The 19,670-nt window shown below is 38.2% G+C and overlaps 1 protein-coding gene across 4 annotated transcripts in view; it reads right to left on the minus strand.

Annotated features, from left to right (window-relative positions):
* The window catches only part of ASXL2 (ASXL transcriptional regulator 2), a 136,565-nt gene that overhangs the window by 69,753 nt on the left and 47,142 nt on the right, over nucleotides 1-19,670 (minus strand). For all 4 annotated transcript variants that reach the window (XM_027621934.2, XM_027621936.2, XM_027621935.2 and 1 more), the window contains 2 exons: nucleotides 11,360-11,442; nucleotides 6,634-6,636 (listed from right to left, as the gene is read on the minus strand). In XM_027621934.2, coding sequence (XP_027477735.1) covers nucleotides 6,634-6,636; nucleotides 11,360-11,442 — 86 coding nt within the window. The remainder of the gene's footprint in view (nucleotides 1-6,633; nucleotides 6,637-11,359; nucleotides 11,443-19,670) is intronic.

Consider the following 19,670-nt stretch of genomic DNA (forward strand, 5'->3'; position numbering starts at 1 on the left):
TTCTATATTCTGGCTGGTAGTAGATACGTGCATCTATACATGTGATAAAACTGCACAGAGCCAAATACACATCCACAAGTGCACATACATACACACACACAAATCAGTACAAGTAAAACAAAGTAGATTGTAGCAAAAGCAATATTCTGGTTGTGATACTGTACTAGGGTAGTGCATATATTACCACTGGACCCATCTGTATGAAGGGTTAGTTATTACAACTGCTTGTAGCTTATGTTTTTCTGTTGTACTCTAATTTTCTACAGTGCGCAACATATCGACATCTGTTGTTTCTCTTCTTCTGGAAAGAATGTGCACTTTGCTTTGGGGACCTATGACCTACCCCACTGGAAAGTCAAGTTATTTCACCATGCCTAGACAGTGAGCCAGCCAGGTTCACTCTTTCTTAAATTTTAACCTTGAACAGAGTAGACATAGACTAACTCATCCCAGCCAGAGAGTCTTGATGTGCCCATCCATTAGTTCTAGCTACCTGATCTCTGAAGCTGCCTTAGTTCTCTCAATTTCAAAGCCTGTTTCTTTCCTTTGAGGTTGTGAGCTATCCCACATTCTTCAAAAAAAAAATCCCATTTTGTTTAAATTATTCACATTTGGTTCCTGTTATTTGTACCTAAAGAATCTAATCAATATAAGTCCCGCTCAAAACACACACACACACACACACACACTTTTCTTATCTAGTTTTAAATATTTTTAATTTATAATTTTAACACTTTGTACAACCTGGATTAAGGTTTCCTCCATAAACTGATGCTCAAAAATGAATAGATTCTTGTAAATGAACTTAATGGAATGCAAATATAGCCGGAGTTAAAAAGATGTACTAAGCTCCAACTAAAAGCCACGCCATACCCAAGTACATGAAAATACATTGTTGTGGTTCCTGTTCTCAAGTCTCACAGGCAAGGCAGATAATTATAATATGTAATTATAATATAACATAGGAAATGTTAAAACAGAGGTGTGTCTAAAATGTTATGTCAACACAGAAAAAAGCCAATTCAGTAAAGGGTCTAAACTATGAATCTTAACCTGTTCTAACCTGGTTTTAAATAAGTGTCACTACCATAGAGGATTTTACCAATATTCTCTCTAAATCAGAGCATAAACATATATATTTTCAATCTTATAGTCATAAAGCAAATGTTAGCTCACACATCTTCAACCCGAAATAGTTTCTGCAGAATACTAGGTATCCCAATGCTAGTAAGTCAAATGATAATTTTAAAACTAAATGTTGATTGGTTTCTAAAATTATGATCAAATAATGATTATTACAAACAGCAAGGACAAAAACAGCAAATATAATAAATAGTTACATAGTAATTTCACTCTTATTTAGTTTCTGGACTAATTGTTTAGTTTTATAAAGTAAAAATCATGCATCCAAAGGTGAGTTCAATTAAACTTGTAGAAGAGACTTTATCATTATACATACTTCCTTAGAATAAAGTAATACTTCTTACCTTCTGGAGTTGGAATGCACCCCAAGAAAATGAAAGAAAGAAAAAAAAAACTTTTAATTTTAATAGTAAAGTCAAAAAATAAACTCTCCCTTCCCCTCCCAGCAATATCCACAATTCTTCAAATTAGCACCCTCTCCCCACTTTGCTATATATAACATTCATTACTTCTTTAGAATTTACAAATTAGCCCAAAATATGACTTTGTCTAGAAATGCACAGTTAAACTCAACTAAATAGTCTAAACCATTTCAGATAGCAGTTGCAGTACCTTGATTATGTGGCATACAAAAACTATTAAAAGCAGTTTGGAGTTAAATGTGGACACAATGAATATTCTTTAATATTCTTCCCATGCATTTCAATTTCAAGGAGCCATCATAAAGCCATCAGCTATGGACCCTAAGGTTTATTAGCTTCCCTTTGATCCATAATGAACTCACTACCATGAAGCTGAATACAATGGATAAAAATAGTCTTTTCTGTCAATATGCAAGCATTTGGGGGTTTTTGTTTTTTCATTATTAATCCTTTTTGACATCCCTACAAGGTTTGTGTGCTTGAAAGCAGACTGCAATGGACAGATAAAGAAAACACAGGCTGAACTCAAAGTCAGCTAATTTTTAGATAAATATGGTATCAATATAATCAATAATGTTCTTCATTCTTAAACTGAGCTCTTTCTAGTAAATCACCTTAAGACAATTCAGCTTGGCAAATAATCCAATGACCTACTCTGCAGAGATAATGATTTCTGCTGAAAATTAACAGAGATTGTAGACTTTATTTCCCTTGCTACGTATTTTACATAAGGACAGACGGGGGAAAAAAACAGGTGCTAGGTTAGTTTTTAGAATGAAATGAGATAAAACATACTTTAATACCACGAGAGAGATTATTTTGTTCACAAGTAAATGTATTAATACTAATCAAATTCAACTGGGACTCCTCCAAAGAGGTAAAATTTCAATCTGGCAAATGTTTCCTGAGTATGATCTTTGCTAGGTAGTTCCCAGGATTCTTTACAATTCCAACTCTTAAAGGAACTTGCTTAGGATACAAGACTGAGACATTAAAAAAACAAAAAACAGAAAAACAACCCTTGTTAGGGAAGAAACTGGGAGCTCTACAAAACAACAATATAAAGAGCTACTTAAATGTTCCATTACTACAAGTTCTTTAAAAATATACTGGCCCTTGGGTGGCTCAGTTGTTAAGCATCCAACTCTTGATCTCAGCTCAGGTCTTGATCTCAGGGTCATGAGTTCAAGCCTCACACTGGACTTCACACTGGGTGTGGAGCCTACTTAAAAAAATGTACTGGCCCCTTCAGAAGCCAAGTTATTATAATGCCTGAGGTTTTTGTTTCAAATTCTTCCAGAAAGCCATTTACAGTTAGACAGCAACTATCCTAAAGTTATTATATGTCAGCACATAATATAAATATTGTTTGATTTGAAAAAGAGAGCAGAGACTAATCAGAAGAGTAGGGAAAAACTAGGGCTGTAGAGGCAGTATGATACACTAATAAGAACAAAACCAGAAGCAATAAGCCTGGGTTTCTAGTTTCACAGAACTTGTATGGCCCTGACCAATCTCCATGGGCCTTAATTCTTCAATAATAAAATGAGATGTAATGGTAATATCCCAATTATCTTTTCCAGCTATAATATTCTGTGACTGAAATAATGTGACTGGCTTTAAAACAGGGGTCAGGGAAGGGACACAAGGGTGAGGAATGCAAGAGATTACCCTTTTAATTGGGGTCATGATGTTGTAAACAACTAGATAAACTTACATTCTTATCAGCTACATAACTTATTCTCCCACATCAATTTTATGGCATACAAGATTCAAATTCATGCCTCGCCAAAATCATCATTATATATCAAGAATCCTTGTGACAACTCCTAAATGGGCTAATTCAGAAAATACTCAATCTATGGATGATAAATTCATAAAACAAGAATCTTAATTGGTCTTTTCCTCTTCTACTTATGAATGGGAAGAAAAACCAGTAGAATAGGGTCTCAGAAAATAATTATTTTGTTATTTTTCTCTTCTTTCCTAAAAACTCTTTCTCTATTAGCAGATATAAGAAGAGTCAAGGTAATATAGCTAATAGGATGAACAAGGCAGGTTAAGAAATCTTGGGGATGGGGGCAGGCACTAAAGCAATGGCTACTTTAGAAGGAAGGCTTGAAGTCCCACACTTAATGCTATAAAAGTACACTGTAACATCAATGGCTGCCACAGCTGATGAAGGAGTGAAACCTGTTGTACAAGACTAAGGAAAAAAGTAGTAATGAGTGATAACAGCAAGGATTAGCAGGAATGGTCTCACAGCATATATAAGCATTCGACTGACAGAATGTTCCTTGTATGTTTTACCCATAGTATGCATACTTAATGTCTGTGCTTAGTTGCTCTCTTTCTGATAGGCCACAATATCCAATTTGCACACAGTCCCTTGGGTTCATAGCTGTAGATATATACTGTAATGCTGAAGTAATAAAATGCCTAAGATTGACATCAAAACAGTCTGGGGTGGGAAGACCCTTTATAATTTAGCTGGAGGACACATACTTTTGTTTCAATTTGCAATTTTCTAAAAGTAAAAATTTTTATTTAAATAACAGACTTCAGGCGCCTGGGTGGCTCAGTTGGTTGAGCGACTGCCTTCGGCTCAGGTCATGATCCTGGAGTCCCGGGATCGAGTCCCACATCGGGCTCCCTGCTCAGAGGGGGGTCTGCTTCTCCCTCTGACCCTCTTCCCTCTCGTCCTCTCTGTCATTCTCTCTCTCAAATAAATAAGTAAAATATTTTTAAATAAATAAATAACAGACTTCAGTACCTACTTTACTAACCTAGACTTGTAACATAAGTGAAAGCATATTAGCATGAAAGGAAAAGGACGTGTTCTTGGATTCTATAACGTACCAGGAGAACTCTTCACTTACTGACAGCCAAAACAGGTATTAGGTATTTATCTCTGACAACAGATACCTACTCTACAGCTCCAGATCATGCTACCTTTTAACTGCTATCTTGAGACTTATAACATAACCAGGCCCTGCACCTGAATACTTTCTCACCTCTCTTGAGGTTCAAAACTTTTTTTTTGAACTCACAAGTACATGTTCAGTGAATCCTTTATCAGTTCCTCACTTGACCAGTTTAATTCCTCGGTTCCTTTCTATAGTAAATGGCAGCTATGTAATCCCGAAACCTAGAAATCATTTATTTCCTCCTTCCTTTTACTTCTCACATCCAATCCAACAGCAAGTCCTGAAACACGTATCTCAAATCAGTCTATTGTCTCCAGCACTACTCAGGTAATCCAAACCACCACACCTTGTATATATACTCTAGTAAAACAGCCCCTTTATTAGTCTCCTTAACACCTTCAATCCAATTTCATGATTTAAAATTGAGTGAGAGAGACTTGGTGAAGACAGAGCAGACCCACAACAGCCTCTCTCTCCCTCTGGCTGGATGCAACTAAAACCTGTGAACAAAAATACAAAAAGCAACTTCCCATACAAAAATGTGTACATAGATGTTCACAGTAACATTATTCGTAATAGCCAAAAACTGAAAATAACCCCAATGTCCATCAATTGATGAATGGATAAACAAAATGTGGCATGTGCATACAATGGAATACTATTTAGCAATAAAGGAACAAAGTATTGATAAATGTTACAATATGAATGAACCTTCAAATCATTACACTATATGAAAGAAGCCAGTCACAAAAGGTCACATATTCTATGATTCCATTATATGAAATATCCAAAATTACAAGTTTATGGAGACAGAAAGTACATTATTGATTGCCTAGGGCTGGGGTACTGGGGGTGAGGCAAGGAAGGGGAGTGACAGCTAATATTGCAGGGTTTCTTTGGGGGTAATGGAAATGTTCTGGGTGAATATATTAAATGAAAACCACTGTGTGGCGCCTGGATGGTTCAGTAGGTTAAGCGTCTGCCTTTGGCTCAGGTCATGATCCCAGACTCCCGGGATCGAGTCCCACATCGGACTCTGTGCTCAGCACAATCTGCTTCTCCCTCAACCCCTCCCCCTGCTTGTGCTCACTCACTCTCTCTCTCAAATAAATAGGATCTTTTTAAAAAAAGAACAAACACTGGACTGTATGCTTTAAAATGCTTTTACGGTATGTTCATTATATATCAATTTTTTTTATCTATCTATTTATTTATTTATTTATTTTAAAGATTTTATTTATTTAATCGCCAGAGAGAGACACAGTGAGAGAGGAAACACAAGCAGGAGGAGTGGGAGAGGGAGAGGGAGAAGCAGGCTTCCCGCGGAGCAGGGAGCCCGATGCGGGGCTCGATCCCAGGACCCCGGGATCATGACCTGAGCTGAAGGCAGACGCTTAACGACTGAGCCACCCAGGCGCCCCATTATATATCAATTTTTAAAAAGCAACAACCTTAAACATTAAAAATCAAGAAAGCTGGCACATTTGGGAAGTCAAAATTTTATTCATATGGAGTATGTAGTAAAGAATTTACCTTTACCCAAAGAGAGGTCTGCCCTTTGCCTTTGGACTAAGAAATACCAACCATATTGATGACTATCAGATACAATGATTTTTTAAGAGACTGATTGATCGATCGATTGCTTTAACTAAGAAAGGGTGCTGGATGGCTCAAATAGTTAAGTGTCTACCTTCAATTCAGGTCATGATCTCCAGGTCCTGGAATTGAGCCCCAGATACGGCTTCCAGCTCAGTGGCGATTATGCTTCTCCCTCTCCCTCTGCTTCTCCCCCTCCTGCTTGTGCTCTCTCTTTTAAAAAAAAAAAATCAACTCCAATAATCCACCAGATAAACAGGCTAAATAAGAAAAAAACATGAGTTGATTTTGAAAGACTGTCAAGATGTTTTCATAAAAAAGTGAAGATAAAAGATTGATGTCCTAAGGTGAGAAATCTTAGATCCCATACAGAGAACAGCCATGTATCTGTTTAGCTAGAGTGCAGCTGGAGTGCAGATGGAAACAAATCAAGGGAACCAAAGTGGTGTGTGGGGCCAGACAATGATCTCGATTACTCTACTTAAAAACTACTGAAAGCTGCTGCGCTAGTTATCAATTTATTGACTTTCAGCTCCAAATCCAACCTTCTTTGTCCTTCTCTGTGGTAGTGGAGCTGGACCCTATAAACACCTCCTTTGCCAGCCGGCTCGATGTTAAGTTTTGTCAGCAGAGCACCGGAAGAACACTGCAGAATGAAAGGGGGCTTTTCTTTCTGGTTTACTGTGCCCTTGCCAGCCTGCTCTTACGGCAGGCAGCACCCAGCAACATGAGGGACACTCAATGGCACCCAACCTTCAGCAAGGTTCAGCAGAATGACTATGGGTGGCTTCCCAGAAAATTCTGCTAGTGCCTCAGCCGGCTCCCCAGTGAATGTGGGACAGGTGCCCAGCAGGAAGTTTTCCAGCAAGTTCTACTAATACCTAGTAGGCAGTTTCCTATTTGCCAGCCCAGGCTACAGCACCAGTGAACTTTGTCATCCATTGGACCAGAGCCCCACCCACTCCATTAAGATCTGAATCGCAACCTAGGGACTTAGAGGGAGGTCTCGAAAGTTACTCTTTCTTAGGGCACATTGCCTCAGCCCTACAGGTACTGGTTACTCCCTTTAAATAGTTAAAATTTCTGGTTAACCAATTAGTAACTTAACCAGTTAACTGAATAACTTCCCTGTTTAAATTACCATGTAACTTTTGTCTGCTGACCAGACCCTGAGACGTAAAACTGTATAGCTCCAAGACTGCAGAAAATATCTCTGAAAAACCCTTTTAAGTTCTTAAAGGGACTAGTACCTCACTCTTTCTCAGCCAGGAGCCAATCATTTTTAATACTTTTTTTGTTGGTTGGTTGTGGCAAAATATACGCAACGTGCAAGTTACCATCTGAACCATTTGTAAGTATAGATTTCAGCGGCACTGAATACATTCACAATGTTGTGCAACCATTACTACTGCCCATTTCCAGAACTTTTTCATCATCCCCCAAAAAAACTCTGTACTAATTTAAACAGTAACTCTCTATTCTTCCCTACTCTCAGCCCCTGGTAACCTCCATTCCACGTTCTGTCTCTACTGAGTTTGCCTGTTCTAAGTATCTCATATAAATGGAACTGTAGAGTATCTGTCCTTTTTTTTCTTCTGTTGCCACATCACTATTTGTCCTTTTGTTTGTCTTATTTCACTTCTCATGTTTTTCAGGTTCATCCACACAGCATGTATCAGAATTTCAATTCTTAAGGGTGAATAATATTCCACTGAACATATATACTACACTTTATTTATCCACTCATCTTCTGATGGACATTTGGGCTGTTTTATTTTAAAATAAAATAATATAATATGGAATAATCAAAATTAAGTGAGCTTCTTCAGAATGGGGAACACAGGGAAAACTACAAAGGGAAAAAAGAATTGAGAGCCAGGTACTGAGGACTGAAGAATGAAAATTAACTTTAAGAAGTAGCATATCTTCAATAAAGAAATTATCTATTTCATTCTGTAACCTGTCTAAAAACTTTAAAGTTTATAAGACTATCATTCAACACAACGCTGCAGCAAGAGAATAAGCTGTAACTGCATCTGAATATAATCTTCCAACCCCTGATACTTCATATATGCATTAACAAGTAGGTTTTCAAGCACAAAAGAGAAGGGGAAAATGAGCAGATGCCACTACCCTCATAGAGCTACCTTAATGTAAGCTATAGAGAAGTTGTATGATTTTTTTTAAGATCACAAAAATATGTAATTTCAAGCCTTAAGTGGTATGAAGAAATAAACAGAACACTATAAGACACTAAAAAAGGAAATCTGCTCTAGCTCGTAAACTCAGCCAAAGTTCTCTGAATAAGACATACTCAAACTGACACCTGAAAAATAAGATGGAACTGAGAGAAAAGCACATTCCCTGCTATGAAGGCAGCATATACAAAGGCTGAGGTGAGAAACAGCTTCCCTACCTATTTGAGAATTGACAACATATATATTTAAAGCTATGGGGATGGACAAAACTGCATTAAGTTAGAAGGTAATGAGCAAAAAAACTGAGAAGGAAGAAGGAAGAATGTCTGTGGTCACTTCAGGCAACAAAACAGTTTCAAGAAGGAAGCAGTATTCAACTGTGTTAAATAATTCTAAGAAGAAAGAGTCAGGAACGAAAAGTCCCATGGAGTTAACAAAATGGAAGTCATTGGTGACTTAGAACTGCTTTGTGGTCACATAACGGCTTCACAACAATATAGTTTAACCAAGGACAGCTACCTATAAATTGTTATCACTAAGCAAAGCCAGAAGCTATTTTTGATGACTCTACCATCTTGCTACTTTTTCTAAATTTCTTCTTTTTGCCCTTCTTTATTTACTATTCTTACCTGCTCCCTAGAAATGATAACGACAAGTTTAAAGTCATAGAGCCTTAGTATGTTGGAGCTAGATGACCCTGACTGGCATTTAGAACTAAGGGACTGATGGGAGTCTGGTCTCTATACACCAGATATCCTGGTCAATTTCCCCAGCATATCAAAAATCTAATTTTAAGGAAAAAAAAAATGAAATCTCTTGCTCATTCCTATTCTATAAGTCAATAGCATTATAAAAGAATATTAGAATACCTTAGCAGAATTGTTCCTCAGACCACAAAAATCACTGTCCTTTTTTCCTATACCTTTGCACAAATTGGTGGTATTAAATAGGCATTCTGCGGGGATGGGGTAACTGGGTGATGGACATTAAGGAGGGCACGTGATGTAATGAGTACTGGGTATTACATAAGACTTATGAATCACTGGGGGCGCCTGGGTGGCTCAGTCGTTAAGCGTCTGCCTTCAGCTCGGGTCATGATCCCAGGGTCCTGGGATCAAGCCCCGCATCGGGCTCCCTGCTCCACAGGAAGCCTGCTTCTCCTGCTCCCACTCCCCCTGCTTGTGTTCCCTCTCTTGCTGTGTCTCTCTCTGTCAGGTAAATAAATAAAATCTTAAAAAAAAAAAAGACTTATGAATCACTGAACTCTACCTCTGAAACTAATAATACACTATATGTTAATTAATGAATTTAAATTTAAAAAAAATAAAAAATAAAAAATACGCAGTATGCTTTAATTTTAATCTAATAAATCTTATCTAATTCAAATAAAAATTTAGAATTGTATCATTGATAAATTAAGTGATTAATTTTCTAGTTTACAAAAATGTTTAAAAGCTGGGCGCCTGGGTGGCTCAGTAGTTAAGCATCTGCCTTCGGCTCAGGTCACGATCCCAGCATCCTGGGATCGAGCCCCGCATCCGGCTCCCTGCTCGGCGGAAAGCCTGCTTCTCCCTCTCCCACTCCCCCTGCTTGTGTTCCCTCTCTCGCTGTCTCTCTCTGTCAAATAAATACATAAAATCTTTAAAAAAAAAAAAAGTTTTACGGGGTGCCTGGGTGGCTCAGTCATTAAGCGTCTGCCTTAGGCTCAGGTCATGATCCCAAGGTCCTGGGATCGAGCCCCGCATCAGGCTCCCTGCTCTCCGGGAAGCCTGCTTCTCCCTCTCCCGCTCCCCTTGTTTGTGTTCCCTCTCTCACTGTGTCTCTGTCAAATAAAAAAATCTTTAAAAAAAATAAAAAATAAATGTTTAAAAGCTAATTCCTCAAATGCATTTCAATGTTTCCATTTACAAATGTTCACACAATTTCTCAGAGACATATGTTACATAAAATGAAATAATACTAATTTATACTTCATTGTTTCACAGTAATAAAACAAAGCTAATTTATTCCCAGCCTACTGACATTTGGCCACAAGTCAAAACAAAATTTTTTTAGCTGTTAGCAAAGGGCCAAAAACTCAATTCTGTATTAAAGAAAGAATTAAAATCTAGAACATGCAATAGCTATGTATCAAAAAATATATTACTGTCCATTTACAAATATTTCAGCATAGCTCACTATTACTCTGGCATCCGAGCTGAACAGTTATTCAGTGTGAAGGACTGCCTGGCACAATGTGAGACATTTAGCATTCCTGTTTCCCGAACATTAAATGCCACGGTGCTCCCCTTCTTTCTAGACACTTTGAAAATCAAAAATAACCTCATAAATTCTGAACACTTTCCCTAAGGGCATTTACACAATGCCACCCCCACTTGAGAACAACTAGTAGCAGTTTTAAAGCACCACAACCTTTCCCACCTTAATGAAAGTATCTCTCAGGTAGATTCCCAGATTTCCACGTTAGCAATACCAAGTATGTTGACCATAATTTTAACATTTCTTGATGGGAGAAGATCTTAATTATGAAGTGACTATTATGTGCTATTCTTAATATAAGGCTCTTAGAAATTAAAGTGTGTTTTATCTTTGGTCCTGTATTAATTGACCCCAAGCTGTTTTATTTGTTGTACATAAAACTATTACTTAAAATATATACTGCTTTGTTCGTATTTTTTCCATTTTATTCCTTTTGGCCAAGGTTACTTCTTCCTAGACTGTCTACCTCTAGCATTCTCCCTGTACTAGAAAATATTTTTTACCTGCTAATGACCAAGCTTATTAAATCAAAAGCCTGAACTCATAGATGAAGGCTTGAAAATGGCTCCAGGCCTTCCTAAGAATTAAAGTGCATGGGTTGCACACAACTAAGAATTTTTTTTTTAATTTACTTGTGGTTTTGTAACTGTGCTATGACTGAAAACTTCAAAGATCTGACAACTGAACAAATCAGAAATTAGGAAAGCAGTTATTACTAAATCATCAATCTTCAGGACTAATGTACACTGCTATACACTATGAAATACTCTAATCAAGTATTATAATTATTACTAATAATATTTAAATAACTCACCTGATTTCTTTTAGTCCTTCTCTCTGGATAACTTGAAGAATTTCTTTATGACTCATGGGTGTATTGGGGTATTTTTCTAAGACCTGAGAAACAAGTACATAATAATAAATTATTTCCTTTTATTATAATTATATATGTAATTATATCTCTTATTCTTACTAAAACTATGTATTAATTTCACCCAGCACATACATATCCAGAGACTTTCCATCCCTTATATTTGGGGACAATAAGAAAAACAGAAAATTAATGGAATATAAACAGGTTCTTCTCTCTTTTAGCCACAAACAGTATGTCAAGTCCTGAAGTAGAAATGGATCAAAAAGGATAAGATAAATAACTATTATTAATGTGTAATATGAAATTATGTTTACTTTCTGCCTCCACCCCCATATCACAGGCCTAACTGTGGATCTATAGACTATAGTTACTTAAAGATTATGGGCGTCTGGGTGGCTCAGTCGTTAAGCGTCCACCTTCAGCTCAGTTCATGATCCCAGGGTCCTGGGATCGAGCCCTGCATCGGGCTCCCTGCTCAGCAGGAAGCCTGCTTCTCCCTCTCCCACTCCCCCTGCTTGTGTTCCCTCTCTCGCTGTGTCTCTGTCAAATAAATAAAAACTTTTTAAAAAAATTATCCATCTTTACGTTTCCAGCAAAGATTAGTATGCCATGAGTGCTCAATAAATTCTTAACAAAAACAAATGAGTAATACATTTGTAGCAATATTAACAGGTATCTATGTTCTGGTTCTGGTAAAAAAAAAAAAAAAAAAAAAGGAGTAAGCATAGTTTGTCCTGTCTCTTGGGTTGAATACAACTAAAAACCTGGACAGAATGCATGGAGCAGCTATCTAAAGTCTCTGAAAATGGCAGCAACTGGCCCGGAGCAGGAAACCACAACTAGAAGTTATAATAACCCCAAAGTGAGTTTCCTGGTTTTGTTTCCTCTGGGACCACTCAGCCTAGACTCAAAGGCAGTACAAATTCAGAATTGTCCACTAAGTGCAGACAGAAATGGCTCCAAAAGAATTCTTCTTGGTCTGAGGATCCATAAAGGGGGCCCCTAGGAAGATGGGGTTTTCTGGGTTTTTCCCTCTTCCACTTGACCTGTGCCCCCAAGCCAAGAGCAGCAGCCTTGGCAGTGATAGTATCAGCAGTGGCTGAACAGGGACCCAAAACTCCAACAAAGCAGAATCCTTCTGTTCCCATAAGTGTGAAAGGAATCCACACGGCTTTCTTTCTCTGCCATCCTGTTGTTTGGCATCAAAGGCAAATGTGGTTGTGGAAGTATAAAGCAAAAGAGAAATAAAGCCCCAACTGTCTAGCCATGGGACATGGAAGACGGTCTCTAGGAGGCAGAAAGTATCAGGGAACTTGCAAAGAGAAAGCCATTTGAGAAAGTGATACCATGAAGATCTATAAACACTCCTGGGGTCACTCCAGATCTATGCAAATGTGTATCTGACACTAATCATACTATCAGGTTTCCAAATTAGCCAGTAGGTGGTACACATGCAGAACACATCAGAACAGCTTTGCAAAGGCTTTGAAAACTAGACATTGGAATTTTAGTGAAGAGAAGTATGGGTTCAAGTTTGTGATCTGAACCTAACAAAGTCAAATGCCTGCTTTAAAAAAATTGCCTCCCCCCACCATTCTCCACTGAATTTAAACTTGGCTTCTTGAAGCATAGTTATAATAGTTGCTTTAAAGTCTTTCTCTGGGGATGCCTTGGTGGCTCAGTTGGTTAAGCATCTGCCTTCGGCTCAGGTTATGATCGCAGAGTCCTGTATCGGGCTCCTTGCTCGGCAGGGAGCCTGCTTCTTTTCCCTCTGCCTGCCACTCCCCGTTTGTAAGCACGCATGCACTCTCTCTTTCTCTCTCTCTGACAAATAAATAAATAAAATCTTTTAATAAAGTCTTTGTCTAATTCCAACATCTGTGTCATCTTGGGTTTATTGTGTGTAGGTTGTCTTTTCCTTATGAGTTCTTGAGATTTTCCTAGTTCTTCATTTGTCAAGTGATTTTGGATTGTACATTAGACATTTTGATGTTGTTATCTTACTCTATGTCTCTTTAAATGCAATGGAGAATGACCGGGGGGTGGTGGATTTTTAAGGGTAATCTGCAGTATTTGTCTTTCTCTGACTTGTTTCACTATACAGCTAGTATACTATGGCAGATTTCCTTCTTTGTTTATGGCTGAATAATATTCCATTGCATACATATAGTAATTTTCTTTATCTGATCATCTGTTGTTAGACACTAAAGTTGTTTCCAGGGGCACCTGGGTGGGTCAGTCGGTTAAGTATCTATCTGCCTTCGGCTCAGGTCATGATCCCAGGGTCCTGGGATTGAGTCCCACGTCGGGCCCCCTGCTCAGCAGAGAGAGCCTGCTTCTCCCTCTCTCTCTGCTTGCTGCTCTGCCTACTTGTGCTCTCGATCTCTCTGTCAAATAAATGAAGTCTTAAAAAAATTAATAAAAATTAAAAAATAAAGTTGTTTCCATTTCTCAGCTATTGTAAATAATGCTGCAATGAATACAAGGGTGCAGATCTCTCTCCAAGACAGTGATTTCATTTCCTTTGGATATATACCCAGAAGTAGGACTGCTGGTAGTTCTCTTTTTAATTTTTTGAGGAACCTCCATACTGTTTTCCATAATGGCTATACCAACTTATGTAGCACAAAAAGAGCTTTTATATAGAGATATACACACAAAAGATGGTCAAATAAGAACAAAAAAGACTGATATACCTACTAAAAAAACAAAACCTGAGCCCACAGAAAACATATCTTCCTATAGTGCTGCCCAGATAAAATGTACAAAATTTTTACTTTTTCCCTTAATTTATAAATATTTCTAACTGCCATACGGTTCACAAACACTGCATAGCCATTCTATTTCATTTGATCCTCACAACAACCCAAGAAAGAGCAGAATAGGGATGCCTGGGTGGCTCAGTCGGTTAAGTGTCTGCCTTCGGCTCAGGTCATGATTCCAGGGTCTAGGATCAAGTCCCGCATAGGGCTCCTTGCCCAGCGGGGAGCCTGCATCCCCCTCTGCCTGCCGCTCCCCCTGTTTGTGCTCTCTCTCTCTCAAATAAATAAAAATCTTTAAAAAAAAAAAAAGAAAAAAGCGAGCAGCATAGGTTTAGTTATGTCTATTTTACAGGAAGAAAAGTAAGACTCAGAGAAGTTACAAAGCATAGTCTGAACTTAGATGGCAAAACTCTTAATTCCCCAAGCTAAAGAGGATAATAATAACACTTTATACAAAGCAAACGGTTCAATGATTAAAAATATATATTTATTTTGTTAACTAAAATATACACTGGAATGATAAAAACTGTGCCTCTGTTGGATAGGTAGGTTCTTACTTACTGAGGCAAAAAAACTAACAGAATTGCAGAAATGTCACTTGCTATTTTGATTAAGATGAGAATGGAACATTCAACTGTAAAGATCAGATAGAGACCTTTTTCTCAGAGGTCTACTTTGAAACATGACAAGATTAGCTTAATGAAAACATCAGCCTCCACATGTCTATAATTAAGTCGTTATCTTAAGAGGTAGGTTCCTGGCTCTGGCTTTAGTAATGAGCAAAGACATAAAAATGAAAAACAAGATCCTGGTGGGGCCTGGGAAGATTCTGAGTATTTTGAGTGTGTTTCGCAAACTCTAGTATTAATCAGGCTTGAGGCGCCTAGGTGGCCTCAGTCGGTTAAGTGTCCCGACTCTGGAAGTTGGGCTCAGGTGATGATCTCAGGGTTGTGAGACAGAGCCCCACATCGGGCTGGGCATACAGCCTGCTTAAGAGTCTCTCTTTCCCTCTGCCTCACCCCTCCCCCAAAAAAAGCTAGACAAGGGTGTTTCACCAACTTCCAATGATTTTTCATGGTATTCCACAAAGAAATTAATTCCAGGTGCTGAGTTACTATATAGTCATACCCCATACGTAAAGTAACAACGGTTTCCCCAATGATAAAACATATTCATTCTAGAAAATTAAAACATACAAAAAAAAGTTTTAATTGTATGTATTGTATGGATAGGGATTCTGCCATGAGAGAACAGGACTTAACGTTCTGGCATATTCCCTTCCAGGAGTTTTTCAGTAACATTGTACATACTTGAGATTTCTTCTGCATATACCAGTTGCTACTGTTCTATTATCACAAGCCCTTTTTTGCAAATCTTGAAACATTATTGATATATTTCAGAGCAGCATAATGCTCCACTGAATGTGTATACATATACACACTAAATCACGCAGTCCATATTTCCTATTGTTGCATATCAGAATAACTTAAGGAGGCACTATATCCTGAGACACTATACCAACACAGGCTTAGAGTGAGACATCCTTATTTTATTCCTGAATCTACCATTTAGAGCTTTGTGACTTGGGAAAGTCAATCTCTGTGCCTAAATTTCATCAAGAAAATTAGAATAAGAACATCTTTAAATTATGGAATAACCATGAGCATCAGAGAGAATACTTTGTTTTGAGCTGCTCTGCTGAGAACTGGAGAAATAGCAAATTCTCAATAACTGTGTTATTGTTTCTTTTTTTACTGTAACAAATGCCAAATGTTTCTGATTATTTTTAAAGTTTTCTAACAAGGGAATTGCTGAATAAAGTTATTTTAATATTACCAAATTGCTATCCACCAGATGTATAGGAGTTTCACATACCATTAACCAGCATCTGTATCATTTTAAAAATCCTTGGTAACTATTTTAAATATACATATACTACAATTTTAAAATGCTAGTTACTAATGAGGTTGGATTTTTCACATCATTAGACATTTGTATTTCCTATGTTGAATGACCCTGACATGAGGCAATAAGTTACTTGATCTAAATAATAAAAATCATATTAAAAAATAAAATTATAGGGGTGCCTGGGTGGCTCAGTCGTTAAGCGTCTGCCTTTGGATCAGGTCATTATCCCAGGGTTCTGGGATCGAGCCCCGCATCGGGCTCCCTGCTCCGTGGGTAGCCTGCTTCTCTCTCTCCAACTCCCCCTGCTTGTGCTCCCTCTCTTGCTATGTACCTCTCTGTCAAATAAATGAATGGAATCTTTAAAAAAATTAATTAAAAAATTGTAAAATTTAACCAGCCAGGGGTGCCTGGCTGGTTCAGTCAGTGGAGTATGGGACTCCTGGTCTTGGTGTCATGAGTTTGAGCCCCACGTTAGGCATAGAGCCTACTTAAAAAACAAAACAAAACAAAAAAAAACAAAAAATTTAACAACTACGTCACAGAAATATCAGAGAGTTGTCTGAACACTAGAAATACACTGCTTTTATTCCATTACAGAAAGGAGAACATTCAATGATTTTGCCAAGTCTACCTAAATTTATTTCTATCAACAAGTTAAAAGAGTAAAACTGTACACCTTATTGGCCCAAAGCAGAAAACTATGGTATGGGTATAAACGATGCTCCATATTTAGTTGCTATTCTAGGCAAATTCAGTTCCAACATAGAACTTCCCCTCAAATAATCCATCTGGTTGCTGGAAGAAAACACACAGCCACTGAAATCTATGAGGAATTCTTGCTCCAAGTTCTGCTTGGGAAAGTGGGAAGATGTAGAGGTTTTTGTAAACCGTACTGAAAACCCTGGAGTTGACAAAAGAAGACCACTTTGTGCAACAGATGTCATGCTTGCCCTGGTCAAGAACTAGAAGGGATTTCTAGGGAAACTGATAAAATCATCCACCTGGCAATTAAATTTCACCCTGTTACTATCATTAGGAAATCCTGGATACTAAAAACATATAATACAAATTTAAATAAGGGCACAAATAAGAGATCTGCTTGATTTTCTTAAATGATATCAGTACTTACAACAAATACTCCTCTCCACACAGTAGTAAATTGACTGAGACTCTGTTTTGGTCTCTGTAAGAGCTATTAATATGGGAAAGGGATTTCAGCTGGAAAAAAAAAATTAACTGATGGAAAACATTCAAGTGTTTCAAAGCGTAGGTAGAGAGGTCAAAGAGCCTGCTTCTAATAGCTCTAAGAATACATCCTAGGTGACTAAAGGCTCTAAACACCAATCCTTCATTGGTAGAGTGAGGGTTATAACATTCTCATAAATAGGAACATGAAATAAAACATTCTGCAGTATTCTTAACTTACCATGTGTGGCTGATAAACAAAAGTGGCTTTTGTTATTATTAGTCAACTATATGACAAAACTGTTTCCCAGTTCACATTTCTGATACTACCCTCATTTAAAATTTCACCAGTGTTCGTAAGAGGGATAAAAATACAAAAGGGGCGCCTGGGTGGCTCAGTGAGTTAAGCAGCTGCCTTTGGCTCAGGTCATGACCCCAGGGTTGTGGGATCCAGCCAGGCATCAGGCTCCCTGCTCAGTGGGGAGCCTGCTTCTCTCTCTCCCTCTGCCTGCCACTCCCCCTGCTTGTGTGCTTGCTCTCTCTGTCAAATAAATAAATAAAATATTTTTTAAAAAGCTGAATATTCAAAAAAAGAAAGAAAAATACAAAAGATAGCATGCTTTTCTCAGGTTACCTGCCCTTTGATTTTTCCACTATTTTCATCTCAGATAATTAACAATGCCCTACAATAATTGCTGCCAGTAATAAAAAAAATTACATAAGAAGCAAAATTTACAATGTGAAATAATTTTACATTAAATGCTAAGACTTCACAATCATATCAAGTCATTTCTCTAGACTTTAAATCCTGTTTACATTACAGATGACCTACTATAAAAGACCAGATTTAAGACTATTCTGCAAGAAAAAAAACAAGAGTGAAAAATCACTGAATAAGGAACTTGCATTCATATGCAAAAATATTTTGATTAATTAATCATAATGAGGCTTCTTTGTCTGCCCAAGGAGCTAGAAAATGGAAATTAATAAAAATTTCTCCAGCAGAGCAGCTGACTGGCTCAGCCAGAACATGCAACTCTTAATCTTAGGGTCATGAGCTTGAGCCCCACTTTGAGTGTAAAGTCTACTTTAAAAAAATAAATATTTTTTAAAATAAAAATTTAAAAACTTAAAACTTAAAAATAAAAATTTGTAGGGGCGCCTGGGTGGCTCAGTCGGATAAGCATCCAACTTGATTTCGGCTCAGTCATGATCTCAGGGTCATTAAGATAGAGCTCCAAGTCTGGCTCTGCACTCAGTGGGAAGTCTGCTTAAGATTCTCTCCCTCGGGGTGCTGGGTGGCTCAGTTGGTTAAGCAACTGCCTTCGGCTCAGGTCATGATCCTGGAGTCCCAGGATCGAATCCCGCATCAGGCTCCCTGCTCAGCAGGGAGTCTGCTTCTCCCTCTGACCTTCCTCCCTCTCATGCTCTCTCTCTACCATATTCTCTCTCTCAATAAATAAAAATCTTAAAAAAAAAAAAGATTCTCTCCCTCTTGGGGCACCTGGGTGGCTCAGTCGTTAAGCATCTGCCTTCGGCTCAGGTCATGATGCCGGGTCCTGGGTTCAAGCCCCACATTGGGTTCCCTGCTCCACGGGAAGTCTGCTTCTCCCTCTCCCACTGTCTGTCTCTCTGTCAAAAACAAAGATTCTCTCCCTCTCCCGCTGCCCTTCCCCCAACCCCCCCACGTGCGTGCACTCTCTCTCTAAAATAAAAAAGTAAATCTTTAAAAAAACTTCTCTGAGGGGCGCCTGGGTGGCTCAGTTGTTAAGCATCTGCCTTCACCTCGGGTCATGATCCCAGAGTCCTGGGATCGAGCCCCGCATCGGGCTCCCTGCTCAGTGGGGGAAGCCTGCTTCTCCTCTCCCACTCCCCCTGCTTGTGTTCCCTCTCTCGCTTGTGTCTCTCTTTGTCAAATTAAATAAAATCTTAAAAAAAAAAAAAAAACTTCTCTGGCATATCACATCTTAATTGAAAAGTGACTACTAGGGTGCCTGGATGCCTCAGTCAGTTGAGCGTCTGCCTTTGGCTCAGGTCATGATCCTGAAGTTCCAAGATTGGGTCCTGCATCTGGCTCCCTGCTCAGTAGAAAGCATGATTCTCCCTCGGCCCCTAACCCCACTCATGCCTCTCTCTCTCTCAAATAAATAAATAAAATATTTTGGGGAGGGTACGTGCTGTGGTGAGCACTGTGTATTGTGTAAGACTGATGAATCACAGACCTGTACCCCTGCAACAAATAATACATTATATGTTAATAAAAAAATAAAATTACACACAAAAAAATAAATAAAATCTTTAAAGAAAAAAAGAAAGGTGACTACTAAACCACTATTCGAATGAGCCATATTCAGAATTTAAAACATTTATGTTATTCATGGTAACAGTAATGATAA

This window comes from Zalophus californianus, chromosome 8 (genome assembly GCF_009762305.2).
Source record: "Zalophus californianus isolate mZalCal1 chromosome 8, mZalCal1.pri.v2, whole genome shotgun sequence".
NCBI classification, from domain to species: domain Eukaryota; kingdom Metazoa; phylum Chordata; class Mammalia; order Carnivora; family Otariidae; genus Zalophus; species Zalophus californianus.